This window comes from Marmota flaviventris, chromosome 1, assembly GCF_047511675.1.
Source record: "Marmota flaviventris isolate mMarFla1 chromosome 1, mMarFla1.hap1, whole genome shotgun sequence".
In the NCBI taxonomy this organism is placed as follows: Eukaryota; Metazoa; Chordata; class Mammalia; order Rodentia; family Sciuridae; genus Marmota; species Marmota flaviventris.
In genome coordinates, this window is record NC_092498.1 from 5535572 (window position 1) to 5554391 (window position 18820).

General features: G+C 41.6%; 1 protein-coding gene across 7 annotated transcripts in view; it reads right to left on the reverse strand.

The window, feature by feature from the left end:
- Positions 1 to 18820, reverse strand: part of Galnt11 (polypeptide N-acetylgalactosaminyltransferase 11) — a 44394-nt gene that overhangs the window by 12227 nt on the left and 13347 nt on the right. For 6 of the 7 annotated variants that reach the window (XR_003583838.2, XM_027943307.3, XM_071610708.1 and 3 more), the window contains exons 2-6: positions 13280 to 13612; positions 7468 to 7591; positions 5441 to 5607; positions 3456 to 3581; positions 531 to 780 (exon numbers count right to left, since the gene is read on the reverse strand). Coding sequence is in view for 6 of the 7 variants with exons in the window: in XM_027943307.3 (XP_027799108.2) it covers positions 531 to 780; positions 3456 to 3581; positions 5441 to 5607; positions 7468 to 7591; positions 13280 to 13574 (962 nt within the window). In the remaining variant the exon portion in view is untranslated. Of the gene's footprint in view, positions 1 to 530; positions 781 to 3455; positions 3582 to 5440; positions 5608 to 7467; positions 7592 to 13279; positions 13613 to 14203; positions 14402 to 18820 lie in introns of those variants that run through there. The other variant, XM_027943308.2, reaches the window with a different exon arrangement.

Consider the following 18820-nt stretch of genomic DNA (forward strand, 5'->3'; position numbering starts at 1 on the left):
ACACTAAGACCACTCCAGGCTATATGTATAAAGTATATGTATATGAAACATAAATTTCATGTTTATACTTGGGTCCCATCCCCAAGATAACTCATCATGTATATGCAAATATTCCAAAATCCAACAAAAATCCAAAATACTTCTGGTCCCAGCATTTTAGAGAAGAGATACTCAACATGTAGCAAAGAACTGAAGACAAGTTAGTGACCGATGCGAGACCGATGCAATAAATTGCGTACTTTGACAACATGATACAGGACACCAAGTATTCCAAGGTGCCTCGTGCAACAGTGACCCAAGGATACTGCCGCATCCATCTGCCTCTCTCATAAAACCTTAAAGCTTTAACTATAAAGTTATTTGCAAATCTCTCTTTAAGACTTGGCAGAGCACAAAAAATTCAAAGAAATGTTTAGTGGACAAATGAAGTCAACACTTCCCCCCTACAAATGAGCAGGAATGATTTTTAACGTATTTTTCTTTTCCAAGGAAATACTGAGACTTTTTAAAACATGAAAGCAAAGTCTTACCTTATTGGTGCAGTGGCTCCATCTGCCCCACCCAGCTCAGCAAGGGGGACCAGGTCCCACTTGAAATGCAGGCCCCAGTTGAACCCTCCACGCACCACTGGAGACGAGCTGTAGGCAAGCGTGTCGGCGCTGATGATGTCAATCACTGGGCACACCACGGTATGCGGGTCCCCATGGATGACTGCCAGCAAGGGCTGCAGCCACATCACATTCACTTCACAGTGGCTGTCCAGGAACACAAGCACTTCTCCTGAGGGGGCAAAGGGCAGAGTTCAGAAGAACTGCTTCCCACCTTGCTGTGCGGTTGCCACCAGCCAGTACAGGGGACGAACAAGAAGCTGGTACTCTTTACTTTGCCAGCTGGGAACAAGAGAGCACTCTGCCCAGAGCATTCTGCTGTCATCTGCACAACCCAAGAAGCTTCTAGACAATGAGGCATCTACTCGGGAAAAGGACAAAGTCTCACAGGGACAATTAAATTCTTCCAAGGGTCAGACCGAGTGAGTCAAGATGTTTTGGTACACAGTGGCCTGCTGTGTGTGGCTTTTTTCATTACAACTACTTTAATCAAAATACTTCTAAATTTAGTACATACTCAAATAGATTGCCTGCCTCGGTTAAACAGTATAGGGAACACACTGCTTCTCAGCTGGGGACTTGGAAGCATCACTAATTGTTAGTGTGTGGCGATTCTCTCCCTAATGAGAGCAGCACTGCTCCTGGCCAGATGCCACCAGCTAAGGCGCACCCTCCGTGCCTCCCATGGCCCTGCCTTTCCCACATTCCACTCTTCCATTTCCTACATTTCTAACTTCCCCAACTCTCTCAGCTTTAGTGGCTCTCATCAGCCAACACAATACATCTTCCTTCTAGTTTGCAAAATATTATTCATAAAAATTTTATCTTGCATTTTTAATTCCTCTGATAAATGTGAGCAAGAATGAGGACTTCTGTTCTTGATAATTCCAAATTTCTTTGACATCATCATAGTTACTCTGAGCACTTGGGAAAATAAACTCTCATCAGGGAGCATTATTACTCTAAGTGTGCATCTATGAAACCTCTGATATAGATTTTACATGAGTTACCTAAAAGCACGAGGTGAATCCAATTTCAATGATAAAAGAAATACCTCAGGCAAGAAAGTTTTCTAAGATGACAGTGAATCAGTCACGTTAGATCGATATTTGCAAACAACCTTAACGAGGATTCAAGATGGCACACAGCTCTTGGCTGCCGCCGAATGCAGAAAGACAAATGCTCAGCATGTGCATTAAATGTGAAATGAGACCAATTCAATCAAGGTTTCTTTGAGCAGAAGTGTATTCATAGCTTTTCTTAATTCTGGAAGTGTTACTTCTTCCAATTAACTCCATTTAACTAGAGGAAGTAAAATTACCCCAGATCACAATGAACCTGCCACAATAACTTCCTCCAAACTAGCTTCCATATCTGAAAACTATATATGACCACCAGATCATAATGGGGAAAAAAGAAATCCTGAAATCCCAGTGAAGGTGGCGCACACCTGTAATTCCAGAGACTCAGGAGACTGAGGCAGGAGGATCGTGAGCTCAAAACCAGCCTCAGCAACTTAGCAAGACCTTAGCAAGACTCAGCAAGACCCTGTCTCTAATAAAATATAAAAAAGGGGCTGGGCATATGCTCAGTGGTTAAGTGCCCCTGGGTTCAATCCCTAGTACCACAAAAAAAACACCTAAATAACTTTTTTTATATACCTTTATTTTGTTTCTTTTTACATGGTGTTGAGTGCCTCACACACGCGAGGCAAGTGCTCTACCAATGAGCCACAGCCCCAACCCCCTAAATAACTTTTCATCTGAAAAAAATACACAACAGTAAACGTGTGTAACTTAAGGAGTTCAGACAGCAAGGTCCGACAACACCCAGCCACTGCTGTACCTTGCTGCCTTCAGTAACCGCACAGCCAGAACAGCAGTCCTCATCTAGAAATCCAGGGGACATGAGCAGGATCTCTGTCCGCTAACTGCCTCAAGTTAGAGGTTGTAGAGCAGGAATGACAGTGGCTGCAGCTGGAGCAGGCAGGGCAGGTGCCAGCGGCTGGGTGTGCAGAGCAGAGCCTTCAGCGAGCTCACACCACTTCTGAGTCCCCTCTCCATGTCCACAAACTCTCTGCAACATCACATCTCTAATTCTTTAATCAGGACCACAAAGGAACATCAGGAACACCAGCCCCACACACTTTTTGGTGACCACAGGAAGCAAAGCACAACCCTGGCATAGGGAAGCCCGAGCTCAACCCAGCACAGCAAAGACACCGCAAGGGTTGGGGCAGCTGAGCTGGACTCCTGTAGATGCCTTCTCTACAGGAGTCCCCAGTTGACACCTGCCCTTTCTTTTTAGAGTGGACAGCTAGAGATGGTGAATGAGAATTTAAAGAGCTATTAGAAACAATGGAGACATCCCCCTCAACGGAATCATAATGATTAACAGGGAGGATTTAACCCCTTTAACAGCTGTGAAGCCCAACCCTAACCTACCAACTGAGATCCGAGATCCCCACTCATGGCTTCAAAGGCACGCACCCCACTCTAAGAGCTAGGAGCCTAATGCAAGCGAAACAGCTGGGTTTGTGTGCTCTAAGTTTTGTATTGGTTACATTTTGGTTTGGACATTTTTGCTTACATAGTAAGATGTAAAGCCTAGCTGAGGGACAGTAATGAGCAAGAAGGGCCAATGTAACACCATCCCAACAAGTATTCCAGAGCTCCCTCTCCGCCCTCTGTGCTCTGGAAAAGCAGAGTCAGAGCTACGAAAAGGCCTTTCTAAGCTGTCAGCCTCGCCTCCAGCCAGCAGCACTCACTCAAGCCGTGGGGAGGCTCTGAGGACCCACCCTCAGCATCAGCACCGGACACCAGGGAGAAGACATAGGGGCAGCTGTACCTGTGGCCTGCGCTGCACCAATCATCCGTCCTCGAATCAATCCCTCACGCTTTGTATTTCTTATGACTTTAATTTTTCCAGGGAGGTATTTTTGTACATACTCATCTAATTCTCCTTTTAAATCATCTGAAAATAAAGAGTTCCATAATTATTCAAACTGTATGAGACACACACAAAAGCATTTTATAGCTTTTCTAAAGTTGGAGCTGGTATGTGCCAAAATCCACAACAACAAATTTTTGAGCAAAACTACAGAATCTTCTATTTTGAAAGAATACCTAGCTTCTCCTATAGGAAGAAAAGAAAATGAAGGGCAGGAGGAGTCACTCCCTGCAGGCCCTGTTGTCCATGGGAGAGCAATCTCTATAAGAGCAAGGCCTGGAGTCCAGCAGCCATAGTGAAAAAAGAACCAGGCTGGGGTCTGCTCTGGGCAACCGAATCCGACTTCCCTTAGAAAGTTAAGAAGCCACTTCTATTTCCCCTACCAATAACATGAAATCGCACATACAAATATGACCTTGGTTATATATTTTAGTGTCTTCCTTTGTAGGGCACTATTGAATTCCAGGGTGTGCACATCTTCAATTTCATAATAATGTCAAAAATCAGAAAAGATAATAAGCAGTAATATTTTTCACAGATGGTTAGTACACAAATAACTGTAAATTATCACGATATTTTTTTAAGATAAAACTACCACAAAATAAAAATCAAAAATACTTAAAAAAAAAAAAAGACAAATCAAGCTGGCATAGTGTTTAAGTGCCAGTCCTGCTACCTGGGAGGCTGAAGCTAAGAGGACTGCTTGACCCAGGAGTTCCAGGTCAGCCTAGGCAGCATAGCAAACCCCAACTCAGAAACAAACCAAACCAAACAAAAACATCAACCATAAATTCCAGCAGTTAGTCTTTAGCAAATCCCCTTGGTCCAGACTTAGAATCACTCATTTATTAAAGTAAATTTTTATTTCCTTCCTTCTTGGAACTGGGGATTAAACCCAGAGGTGCTTAACCACTGAGCCACATCCCTAGCTCTTTATAATTTTTTTTATTTTGAGGCAGGGTCTCACTAAGCTGCTTAGGGCCTAAGTTGCTGAGGTTGGCTTTGAACTTGTGATCCTCTTGCCTCAGCCTCCCGAGCTGCTGGAATTACAGGCAAGTGCCACTAAAGTTTTGATTTCCAATAACCTTTCCAAATTTTCTACTCTGAAGTTCCGATATTTTCCAAGGTTTGAGAATGTTGGTCCTTTGGGTATCAGTGTTGGTATATGGAAATCACATGGTGCTGAGTCCTTGGTGGTTATCAGAGTAGCTGGGCACTGCATGAGTCGACAGCCTTCTACCTACTGGTGCACAGTGAATTAAAGACAGGTGTGGACAGTGCGCAGGGCACCATAATGTACTGGCAGGCAGAGGTCATCGCAGAGCTCTCAGTGCAATCCACCTGGGTCTGGGACAACTGACCGGTCAAAGCACTATGCCCAGTGAAAAATGACAATCTCACAAGGACTGAATGATTTCTTTTACTAACATTTTCAAAATGACAAAATCAGAGAAGAGTGGTTGCCAGGGGGCAGCACAAGTGAGGCCACCTGCTGAGGGAACAGTACAGACCTCCACTGCAGCAGGGGTCACAGGAATCTGCATGTGGCTAAAATACACACATTTTATCATTCCTGCTTTCCTCATCTTACTAAAATTTTGTACAATGTAACCAGTGAAGAAACTGATGAGGGATAAACAAAACTTAAATCTACAAATATTTCTTTAAAACTCAGCCAAGGGAAAAATTTCAAGGGCCAAATTCAGGTCACAGTTTATAAACAGCTTACAAAAATAAGGCATATCTTCAGAATGAACCTACAGCAATGGACAGGCATCTCGGCTCAGCTGCGACTGCATGTGTAGAAGCTGTACCCAGCGTGTGTTCAGTGACCTGCGTGAGTCACAGCCTCGGTGCCCAGGACCTGGCACAGTGGCACCTACCGAAGTCACTGTTGTCGTCCACAAGGATGACCTCATGTAGAAGGTGTGCGGGCGTGCGGTCCACCACGCTGTGCACTGTCCGCAGCAGGGCAGAGAAAGCTTCATTGTAGAAACAGATGACAACACTAGCAACTGGCAGGTCGACTGGGTAAGACTTTTTTTTACATCTGTAAACATAAAGAAGAGAAAACCTGACATTTATTTAAAAACCCCAGGTCATTATTCACTAAACAGGGATAATTCCCTTGGTCATTATCCCCTTGTTTGGCCTTTTTCTTACATTATTATATTTTTTCAAAAGCACAAAAGGAAACACTATGCTCTTTCCTTCAAATGTTTTATATTTTGTTAATAATTTCTCCCTGATACCTAGTATCTTCATTACTGTTAAATAGTTGTAAAACTTCAAGGTGGTTTTTTGTGTGTGTGATAGAGAAATTACATAATATGAGTTATTTCTGCTAAAATCAATGTTTAACGAACACTTGAGCTATGTTCAACTTCTCCTCAGAGAACTTTCAAAAGGAAATAGAAACTGCCGCAGTCCAGCTGCAGCAAAATAACGGGGGGCAGGGCGATGAACAACTTGTGTACATTGATACAGCAGGAGTGGGAGCCGTTTATTGTAGGACAGGAGGGGTATATATACATTCCACACAGCTTATCTTAATTAACATAAACTAGATACAGCAGTCAACCAATAAGGAATCTCCACACTTAATGGCTCGCTGACGTTTCTTCACAAAATGCCAGGTGCCATCCTGACTTGTTTACAGACCCTAACATTTCCCCCTTTTGTTTAATTTAAATAACGACCATAGTGGTTTTTACAGAAACACCATAAATAATCTGCTACAAGCAGAAGGGGAGGATACAAAACGCACAATACCAAGCCAATTGATGGCTCCATGCAAGAAGCCCTTGGAAAAATTATACCAGCAATGACACCGTTAGCAAAGATACCGAGTTACAATTTGTTGTAGATTACAGTTTGTTGTCTCAGTCCATTAACATAAACTAGATACAGCAGTCAACCAATAAGGAATCTCCACACTTAATGGCTCGCTGGCGTTACTTCACAAACCACTCCCCCTGGCAAAATGCCAGGCGCCATCCTGACTTGTTTACAGACCCTAACAAGAAACATCAAAGGAAAACATTTGAAACTGGTTATTTTTTGCTCAATATTACCAAAAGGTTTGATGACAAGCCCACAGTGTCTCAAGACAACAGAAGAGTTTGCAAGTGAGCACTACTGGATAAGAGTAAGGTGGCTGTGACGACAGACTAGGAAGCCTGCAATCCAGAGTGCTGATTCCCTCCACGGCATCCACATGGCAGTCCTGCGGGTCAGCCGGCCTCTGCTCTTCTCCCGCAGAGCCCGAGGGCTTTGGGTCAGTCCTGGCAACCTTGTAAGACTTGAGCGTCCTGAGCATCTCCACCAGCTGTTCCTTCACATGGAAAGGCCTCTGACCTCCATGAAGCCTGACCTGCCCAGGCACCGGGTCCCCACTTCCCTGCTTCCCACCTCAGCCCCTCCCCATGTGCTGTTGCGTTGCCCTGCTCACTCCTCTGCCTCCCCTGCTGGACCCCAAGCCCTGGGAATCCAGAGATTACGTCTTAATACTTCTGATTTCCAGGGCCTAATAGTACTTAGCAAACAGAAAGCCTCAACAAATGTCTGACAGTGGAATGAAAAAGCCTTTCAAAGAAAAAAATGAAACTGTAAAGACTATAAGTGAAAAATTCCTTACCGACTCTAATTTCCTTTTGCCATAACTCCAAAAAAATAAACATTTAAAATGAGCTTAGGTTCAGGTTATTTCATCTGCAGCCCCTTCCTCCTTCTCATGTAAGGAAATTTCAGGACACAGAAAGCTCCAGGACCTTGTCAGCAAACCTCAGACCACAGGGCTTCCAGGATAATAGAAGTGGAAAGCCCAAGCCCACCACCCTTCTGACTCAGACCAGCACTAAAAGCACCATCACCAAATTCCACGAGCAGAAAGGAAGTGGGACGGACGTACGCGGCATCCCTGGTGTCCGGCACATCTCTGCGGTAGCCCAGGCGGTTGCTAATGAGCATATTAAAGGCGTGTTTCTGATAGCCCAAGTCTCTCAGCTCCTGATCACGTTCATTGAAAATCATGCCTACAAAAGAGTGAAGTTACCGTCAGCGCACATGGTGTGGAGAGGCTTTCAGGTTACTGCCATGATGTCCAAGTTTCCCAAGTCTCAACTGGACCCTATAATTTACCAGATAAGAGTCATGTTTCTCAAATTAAGTCTCCAGCTACAAATAAATAAACTGAGATCAAGGTCAAATTATTATCATCAGTCTGGTAAAAATTAAGTTTGTCCTAACCATAAGCAACACCTGCTCACAGGTCAAATCTTAAGAGCATATTATATTCAACAGACGAATTGACCTCTGATCAAGAAAAATTTTCTTCTGATAATTTTCCTCACAATAATGAATTATTAAATCCCAATGGACTTTGACAACTGCCAATCTTGGCCAATTTTTATATGAACGCTACCCCAAAAGACTACTGACACGCTGTTAGAAGGACTCCTCCATCAAGGAACTCCTGCACAGACCTCATCAAGATTTCTGTGCTTCTCCCTGCATCCTCTCATGTTTGTCAGAACTCTCATCTGCTTAGAAAGAAAGCCACTCCTTTTGTGCCTCTTTCCCATGCAGAACCCTCAGCTCTCCTTGCAGAATAACTCGCTGTGAAACAGCATTTCCCAGGTCTGTTCACGGAAAGCTAATACCATGGACACCAACATATGTTGAAAAAAATAAGATTTCACGATCAAAGGAAATGGAGAAATGCAGGATTCTGAAAGTGAAGGGACAGCTCTGTTCTTTAACATGAGCTCCTGTCATTCAGGTGTGGGCGGCTGGTCCTGGGGTGTCTCCTAGTGCTCCTGGCCACAGGACACCTGGTGCCTGTGGCAGTGTGAGCTCTGTCCATGCCTCTGGCCAGAGCCTTTCCCAGCACATGACAACACATCACTATTTACATTTCACCAAGGAAACTCTAACAGAGAAGTGGCTTTGAATCGCTCCATACCCGGCACCCAGGTTAGCACCTGGCAGAGTCTCAGTCCTCCTCCATTCAACCATCACCACACAGACCTCCTGCCCAGGACACAGAGAACCTTTTCCTAATAGAGATCTCTTGATGAAAAATTATTTTAAATTAAAAGATCGCTTCTACACACTTTTCTCCTTTCCCTGCTCAAATACAATGAGCCAAACCTCATTAATTAGCACCTAAGGAGTTATTTCAATCAACTTTATAATTACCTGCAGATTAAATGAGAAAACGTTTGTAATTTTAAATTTACTGCTGATATCTTTCTAAAATGTACTTTTCCACTTTTTTCCCATAATTGTTTACTGATAACTTCATAAATCAGCATACTTTTAGTTATTACTATACTGATTTATACTAATTCCTTCTGAATTGTTTCCTTTGTAGAATTTAGACAGGCTTTTTCATTTTTTAATTGCAGTAATTAATTATCCTAAAAAGTATCATTACTGACATTTAGCACATTCACAGTACTGTTTGCTGTAACAATTATCTAGCTGCATAATATTTTCCCCACTCCACAGGAACCCTGCACCCACCCATGCAGTGCCCAATACCCTGCCCTGCCCGGGCCACCACTAGACTCTGTCTCTATCCATGTGCCTTTTCTGGACATCTCAACATGAATGGACCCCACAGCATGCGCCCTGGGTCTGGCCTTTCACTTGGCATGCTTTCAAGGTTCCCCTGTGTTAGATCATGTGTGATAACTTCATTCCTGTCTATGTCTGAATTATACTCTAACATATGGGTAGACCACATTTTTTCTTTATCCCTTCATCAGCTGATGGATGCCTGAGCCGTTTCCACCTTGTCTAGTATTAAGAACAGTGTTGCTATGAACATCTGTGTACAAGTTTTTACACCCATTTGCAATTCTTTTGCATGTGTGGGTGTGCAGTGCTGGGGATGAAACCCAGGGCCTCACACGTGCTAGGCAAGCTCTCTATCACTGGGGTTGGTGTTGGCAATTCTTTCAAGTATACACCCGAGGGTAAAACTAATGGGTACGTGGCAACCCTTCATCCCTTACTGGGGAACCACCAACTCCTCCACAGCAGTGTGCCACCTGACACCCACCAGCAACACGTGAGGTTTCAGCTCCGCTGTGTCCACTAACACTCGTTGATCACTTGCATCTTCGTTAGTGCCATCCAGATGGGTGTGAAATGGTTTTAATTTGCACTTCCATAATAACAAATTCTGTTAAGATCTTTTTGTGTCTGTTGGTCACTGGAATGTCTTTCGAGAGAGATCTAACAAATCTTTTACCCATTTTTAAATCAAGCTATTTGTCTTTTTATTGTTGAGTTGGAAGAATTCTTTATATATTTCTGGACACTGGGCTCTTCTTAGAGATGTGATTTGCAAATATTTTCTCCCATTCTGTGCACTATCTTTTTTTTTAGTGTCCTCAATGCTCGTTTTTATTTTGATGTAGTTCAAATTATCTATTTTTTCTTTATTACTTGTATTTTTGATGTTATATCTAAGAAATCACTGCCAAGTCCAAGATCATGAAGATTTATCCTTGTAGGTGTTTTAAGGTTTTCACTCTTATATTTAGATCTATGATCCATTTTGAGTTAATTTTTGCACGTGGTATGAAGAAAGGACCCAAAAACATTCTTTGCACGTGGATACCCAGTTGTCTCAACACTGTGTGATAAAAAAACTATTCTTTCCCCATTAAATGGTCTTAGCTCACCTCCTTTTTTAAAAAAAAGTTTTTTTTTCTCAATTTGTTCATGACAGTGAAGTGTATTTTGACATATTATACATACATGGAGTATAACTTATTCTAATTAGGATCCCATTCTTTCTTTCTTTTTTTCTTTACTTCTTTTATTTATTTAGTTGTACGTGGACATAATATCTTTGTTTATTTATTTATTTTTATATAGTGCTGAGGATCAAACCCAGTGCCACAAGCATGTGAGGCAAGTGCTCAACCACTGAGCTACAACCCAGTCTAGGATCCCATTCTGATGGCTGTATGTGATGTGGAGTTTCACTATGGCCTATTTATATATAAACATAGGAAAGGTATGTCTGATTCATTGTTTCTTTCCAATTCCTATCTTCCTTCCCTTCCCTTCATTCCCCTTTGTCTAATCCACTGAACTTCTATATTCCTTGTTCTGTGTTAGCATCCACATATCAGACAGAACATTTGGCCTTTGGTTTTGGGGGATTGGCTTATTTCACTTGGCATGAGAGTCTCCAATTCCATCCATTTACCAGCAAATGCCATAATTTCATTCTTCTTTATGGCCAAGTAATAGTCCATTCATGAGTATATACCACATTTTCTTTATCCATTCATCTGTTGAGGGGCACCTTGGTTGGTTCTACAGCTTAGCTATTGTGAATTGAGCTGCTATAAACATTGATGTGGCTACACCACTGTAGTATGCTGATTTTAAGTTCTTTGGGTAGAGACGAAGGAGTGGATAACTGGGTCAAATCTTGGTTCCATTCCTACTTTTCTGAGAAATCTCCATACTGCTTTCCAGAGTGGTTGCACCAATTTGCAGTCCCACCAGCAATGTATGGGTGTACCCTTTCCCCACATCCTCATCAACATTCATTGTTACTTGTATTCTTGATAATTGCCATTCTGGTGGGAGTGAGTGGAATCTCAGTATAGTTTTAATCTGCATTTCTCTAATTGCTAGAGATAATGAATATTTTTTCATGTATTTGTTGGCCGATCAAATTTCTTCTGTGAAGTGCCTGTTCAGTTCCTTTGCCCATTTATTATTATTTGGGGGTTTTCTGGTGTTAAATATTTTGAGTTCTTTATATATCCTGGAGATTAATGCTCTATCTGAGGTGCAGGTCTTAGCCCCGTTTTTTACGAACCAGCTGACTGCATTCACTGGGTTTATTTTTGGACTCATGTCTATCCGTATGCCAGATAACTGTTTTAATCACTGTAGCTGTAAGTTTTAAAACTTCTGAGTCCTCCAACTTTGTTCTTTGTTTTTTTTTTTTTAGTTGTTGATAGACTTTTATTTTATTTATTTATATATAGTGCTGAGAATTAAACTCAGTGCCTCACACACGCCAGGCAAGTGCGCTACTACTGAGCCACAGTACCAGCCCCAACTTTTTTCTTTTCTACAAGTTTTGTGGCTATTCAGGGACCCTACAATTCCATATTAATTTTAGAAAAAAACTTTTCCCATCATTTTAATCGAAAACATTAGAATTTTGATAGAAACTGCACTGAGTTTCACAGGTTGTTTGGTGTAATACTGACATCTTAATAATATTTAGTATTTCATTTAATAAAATAGACTGTCTTTCTACTTACCTAGCACTGTTTTGCAGTTTTTAGCACACAGGACTTAACCTCATTGGCTAGATTAATGTCTAAGTATTCTATTCTTCTTGACACCACTATAAATGGAATTGTTCTTATAACATAATTTTTGGACCATTCATTGCTGATACATAGAAATCCAACTGATTTTTACACATCTAGTACACTCTTTACTACTCTAACAGTATGTTTATAGATTCTTAAGAATTTTTTGGAAGGAATTTAATTTTCACTTAGGTAATCTGGGTTTGTCACTTTGAATATCTACAATTCTCTCCCTACTTCTTTCAAAGGCAAATACAGTGGGCTGGGACTGTGACTCAGTGGTAGTACACTTGCCTAGTATGTGTGTGAGACACTGGGTTCAATTCTCAGCACCAAATAAAATAAAGGTTCACTAACAACTAAAAAACATTTTTTTAAAATGGCAAACCAAATGCTACTTTTCTATTAACGTTTCACCAAAATAAACATAAATAAATTAGAGCCAGAAAAATTTTCACTCATGCTTTTAGTGGCTATTTGAAAAAGATCAGGAATGTATGTGACAAAAACTGAACTAGATATTAGTTTCTGCTTACACACAGAATCTTAATCAATTTTAATAGAGAATCATTAAGTACTCAAAACTGATTTTATTTCTTTGAAACTATTGTAAAATAAAAATAATGTTTTGATATTTCCTTTATATTCTATCAACCTCTCAAAATCACTTACTAAATTTAAACTGTTTTATTCTACAACAATATCAAAGTTGACTTTAAGTTTTAAAGATAATCAAAATGGCTCACTTATCCCTTAAATTAAAATTTGCTAACCAGGACTACAGGAGTTAAAGTATTCAAAGGCATTCCAGTAGATTCCCGTTTCCAGATTAAACAAAATATAATGGTGGGGGGACGGGGGCGGGGGTCCTATTTTGTACTAAGATTTTGTAAATTATATTTAACGTATGGTTCCCGTTGTCTTAATTCTCACAAGTGGACTTTTATTAGATATGAGTAACCCCAGCTTTTCTAAAACAACACCTTATGTTCCGTTTAGTTAATCTGCCTTTCAAATAAGTTATACAGTCATCTTTCAAATATTTCTTCCCCTCATTAAAAATCCTAGTAATTAAAACCTTCTCCCACAGTTCTGTTTTCTAACCCTTTTTCTTTCTTTATTTCCTTTTGAACCTTATTAATTTCCCCCAAGTCCTCACAAAATACTTAAGAGATGGAAAATTTAGAATATATTTTCCCACTGATCTGGGGGGAAAAAAAAAATCACAAAACCTCAGCTAGTTTTGAAACAAAATAAATCAGTGTGAGAAAAAAAATGGCACATCTAGTCCTCTGAGCAATACAATTTAAAGAATAAACTCCCACTGACTAAATACTTTGACACAGCTGCTGGTACACTTACCCAACTCAGAAGAGAATTTCAGGTGGTCTTTTTCTGGATCTTCAATGTGATTACCCAGCACATCACCAATTTTATTTGCTTTGAACTGTGGCTCTAACACTCGGCTTGGACCTCGTGTGAAACGGGGGTAGAATTTTTTGGGAAATGGTCCGTGGGGACCAGACCCCTTGATGGGCACATTCTTAAGTGGCTGAGTCACTTCACTGAAGTTAAAGTAAACAAAGAGCAAAACTGTCCAGGTCGCAGATGTAAAAAGGCACCCATAACAGAAATATCGAAGTGTGACACTTCCCATTATAGACCTAGCATAGCTGAAGGGCCATTTTCAGTTTCCTGGAAAAAAGGAAAGATATATTAGATGCTGTAATATACTTTAAATCACCCACCAAATACACACTCGCCATTTCCCAAACCATCGACTAAGACCCATGCACGTACTGTTAGTGGATTCAGCCATAGGAAGATCCGAGCATGAAGTTGTTAAAAAGGGTCCAAGGATTAGAAGGGCAGGCCAAGGTGCTGAGGCCCAGAAAAAAAAAACAGGCCCAGAGCCGACTCACACCTCCCTGCCACAGGCACTGTCCACCTTTGCCCCCAGGGCTGTCAGTCTGACAATGTTTTCCAGATTTTAACTTTCTATGAGGACAATGCAAGCATCACATGTGCCACCACAGGACATTTACAGTTTTTTCCAACTGTAAAGGTACAACCCACTTTCTGTATGTTTATGGTGCAAGGGACAACCCCAGAGCCACAAGCATGGCAGGCAAGTAGCACCAAATGATATCCCCAGTCCACAGATCACTTTCTAATGCAAGGATCTTAAAATCTGTTGTTAAATATAGTAACTTAAAAAAAAAATGATTCTCATCTCTAATTAAACATTACACCTGCCCCCAAACCTACTCTAGATCTAACAGTTACCTTCAAAAAAAATTTTGAGATAATTCTGTTTTCCCTGTCCTTTTGATGCCTTATAAAACTGAACAAGAAGAACAAAATACAGCATCACTCAGCAAGTTTTTCTACACCTTCTGCAAACATCTGCTCTTCATGGAGGCTCACGCAGCTTCCTGAGCAATCCTTTTCAAAGGGCCCACTGAACAAACATAGGGAAGAAAAACTCTATGTAAGACACATACACACAGAAAAAATGTGCAGTGATACTTATAAATTTTTTATTTCTACAGAATGAAATAATCTTTTAAAATATTATCACCTCCAAATGATCAGGACAAAGCAAATTTCTAGACCAGCACCCCCATCACATGAGCAGCTCAAAAGGAGATCCTTGGGGTACAGTCTCCCAATGGGAACTGGCAAGTGCTATACCCCACCTCCAGTGGGTAAAAACATCAAACTTGTATAAGACTATGCCATAAGCCTGGAAGGTAGGACATGTTTCAGTTTCTTAACTACTGACCAGTCAAAACTATTAGATATTTCACTAGGGACAGACAGCACAAGTGGTGGGAGCAAGGATAAGGGGATAATTCTATTAAATGCGCCCACAGTGCTGACCCCCACATGCTTTCTTTCCCAGAAGCAATTTACCCGCAGTCCTGCCTGGCGTAAGTTGATAGCACATGTCATATTCCTCAGCAACCTACCTGCCTGCTATCTGCAGGAGAAATGCGGGTCTGAAATAATGTTGGTTAGAGGAACCCAAGTTATCCTGAAGGGGAAGACTTCTGTGACTTCTCATAGAGCAGATCCCAGAACTCAGGGAGATAAGGTTACTTCTAAAATAGATTTTATGGTTAAGAATTCAGTTAGAGGGATCCAAGATGGCAGGCTAGAGGGAGGCTGCATTCCTTGTCACCCCATGACCTAGGACTCAAGCACTGGGAATACTGTTTCTGAGAGTTTAATATTAGGGGAACCCTGACAGCTGCACCAGCCCAGGAATACTGACTGCTGAGTCTGCATAGGTCCCCCGGCTCCTGGCCTACACAGGACCCCTGGCTGCAGCTCCTGTGTGGACCCCCATCTACCAGCATGGGGCTCCCCTGGTTGCTACTATCTTGGGACACTGCAACCACTGCCATAGTCACCTGCTCCTGGTGACACCACAACATTGCACACCACAGAGCTGCATCTCCAAACACAACGCCCAACGCCCCCACCTGGGCTGACCCAACACCCCATCTCTGAAAGCAGCCGCCTCCCTCTTGGGACACTTTTGTTTCCATCTTTAGTTGGGGCAACTCCCAGCTTGGGACACTGGCTGGGACCTAGAAACAATATCAAGGTACCTATAGTCCCCCCAATTTCTCCCTCTCCCCTGCAGCAACTAATCTGGCACAGTGCTTGCGGCTATGCAGCCCATCCCTAACTCACAAAGACTGGTCATGACCTGCCCAATACAAAACAGCTCTCTGTTGCAGGCCCCAGAGTGCAGCCCACAAAACCTTGGAGACAGAGGTTCCCAAATGGGAAGTAGAAAGGAAGGGGTGAGTGAGATATAGTTTAGATACTAAAGTAGAGACCAGGAGGTCTACAGGCGATATAAGCATATAAGACCAGGCACCCACATCACATGAGCAGGCCCAAAAGGAGATCCTTGAGGTGCAGTCTCCCAATGAGGACTGGCAAGTGCTATACCCCACCTCCAGAAGCTCCACCCCCAAACCAACCCTCCCACCCTAATAACCTTCCCCATCCTGAGGGTGGAGACATCAGCAAACAACAGACAACCCCACCTATAGGATGAGAAGGGAGCTGGAAAGATACTGACTTCCAACAGAAACAATTCTTTAATTTTCCTTTGAGATTTTTTCTTTCCTTTTTCCCCTTCTTTTACCTCTCCCTTTTTCTGCCCTCACATCCCCAATATTTGTGAAACAAAGTACTTTTCTTGCATTAGGCTATTGAGGACTGGGACATCTGAATAGTATATTACAGTGGTGTTGTATATTATTTTATCTCCCGTCTTTACATTTTTAATTTTTCTTACTTTTTTATGTTTGTTTGTTTTACTCTCTCTATTGTCTTCAATACCCATAAATCAAATGCATTTGTGTACATAAGTAATGAATCCTCTGAAAGAGAAACTAGGAAACTACCCCATTTACAACAGCCTCAAAAAAAAAAACAACACCTGGGAATCAATGAAAGGGGTGAAAGACCTCTACAATGTAAATTACAAAACTCTAAAGAAAGAAATTAAAGACCTTAGAAGATGGAAAGATCTTCCTTGTTCTTGAATGGGCAGAATTAACATTGTCAAAATGACCATACTACCAAAAGCACTATACAGATTCAATGCAATTCCAATCAAAAATCCTAAAGCCACTCCTCATAGAAATAGAAAAAGTAATCATGAAATTCATCTAGAAAAATAAGAGACCCAGAATAGCCAAAGCAATCCTGAGCAGGAAGAGTGAAGCAAGTGGCATCACAGCACCAGACCTTAAACTATACTACAGAGCAATAGTAACAAAAACAGCATGGCATTGGCACCAAAATAGACTTGTAGACCAATGGTACAGAACAGAGGACACAGAGACAAATCCACATAAATAGTTATACTAGACAAGGGTGCCAGAAACATATATTGGAGAAAAGATAGCCTCTTCAACAAATGGTGCTGGGAAAAATTGGAAATCCATATGTAGCATGCACAAGACTGAACTCAAAGTGGATCAAGGACCTAGGAATTAGATCAGAGACCCCTGCGCCTAATGAAGGAAAAGTAGGCCCAAATCTTCATCATGTCAGGTTAGGGCCCTACTTCCTTATCAAGACTCCTAAAGCACAAGAAATAGAGAATCAATAAATGGGATGATTTCAAACTGAAAAGCTTCTTCTCAGCAAAAGAAACAATCAGTGAGGTGAATACAGAGCCTACAGAATGGGAGCAAATTTTTACCACACACACATCAGATGGAGAGCTAATCTCCAGGATATATAAAGAACTTAGAAAACTTAACACTAAAAAAAATAATAATAATAACTCAATCAATAAATGGGCTAAGGAACTGAACAGACACTTCTCAGAAGATATAAATCAATCAACAAATATATAAAAAAAAGTTAATCATCTCTAGCAATTACAGAAATGCAAATCAAAACGACTCTAAGATTCCATCTCACTCAGAATGGTAGTTATCAAAAATGCAAGCAACAATAACTGTTGGCAAGGATGTGGGGAAAAGGCACACTCACACATGGCTGGTGAAACCGCAAATTGGTGCAGCCAATCTGGAAACCAGTAAGAAGATTCCTTTAAAAACGGGGAATGGAAAAAAAAAAAAAATGGGGAATGGAACCACCAATTGATCCAGCTTCCCACTCCTTGGTCTATACCCAAAGGGCTTAAAAACAGCATACTACAGGGACCCAGCCACATCAATGTTTACAGCAGCACAATTCATAATAGCTAAATTGTGGAACCAACCTAGATGCCCTTCAGGTTGGTTAATGGATAAAGAAACTGTGGTATATATACACAATGGAATATTACTCAGCATTAAAAGAGAATAAAATCACGGCATTTGCCAGCAAATAGATAGAGTTAGAGAATATCATGCTAAGTGAAATTAGCCAATCCCAAAAAACCAAAGGCTGAATGTTTTCTCTGATAAGTGGATGCTGATCCATAGTGGGAGTGGGGGAGGAGCATGGGAGGAATGGAGGAACTTTAGATAGGACAAAGGGAGGGAAAGGCAGGGGAGGCAGGGGATGGGGGTAGGAAAGATGATGGAATGAGATGGATATCATTACCCTGGATACATGTATGAAACACAAATGGTGTGACTCTACTTTGTGCACAACCAAAGAAATAAAAAATTGTGCTCCATTTGTGTACTATGAACTGAAATGCATTCTGCTCTCATGTGTAACAAATTAGAACAAATACATTAATTAATTAGTTTAAAAAATAATCCAGTTACAACCAGTCAGCATAGGCCAAAGTAACCTCGAGTTGTCATGGCAATGGGGACTTGAAAGTCTGATGTCATACTGCTGTCAGTCAGAAGTCAAGAGGTGAACCTGGGCTGGACTCTCTGGAAACTTCCCTGGAACCCCAATAAAACTGGAAGGCAGGAGAAGCACACCTCTCCTCTCTCCTGAGAGGACCCACTCTCTCCCTCAAGAGTGTGCCCTTTCCCTTTTCCTATCCCTTCAATAAACTCATGCCTGTTACTCTGGGTGCCATGTCTGAAATCTTCCTGACTCGATCGCCAGATCGGGGTTTGAAGGGGAGCCTTTGGGCTGCCTCAGTTTCCTGGGAGGGGCCAGCACTGTAACAACTACGAGTCAATATAAAAACAAAAGTAATTCAAAAACCAACCAAACAAAAATCCCCACTAGTGGTAACACCAGCAAGGAAGCTAAACCATGATGCACAGGAGCCAAGCCCCAAGGGAAGGACTGCCAGGACAGGTGTACTCTGCTGCTCACTGGACAAAGGACATCTCCAAAAGGACTGTGGCTGGCTTTTGTCATCTGCTTCTTCATTGAATTCCCTTTATTTGGCACTATGAATATCCCATAAAAGATGCTAGAAAATATCTACAGAATGAATGTAGCAGAAAT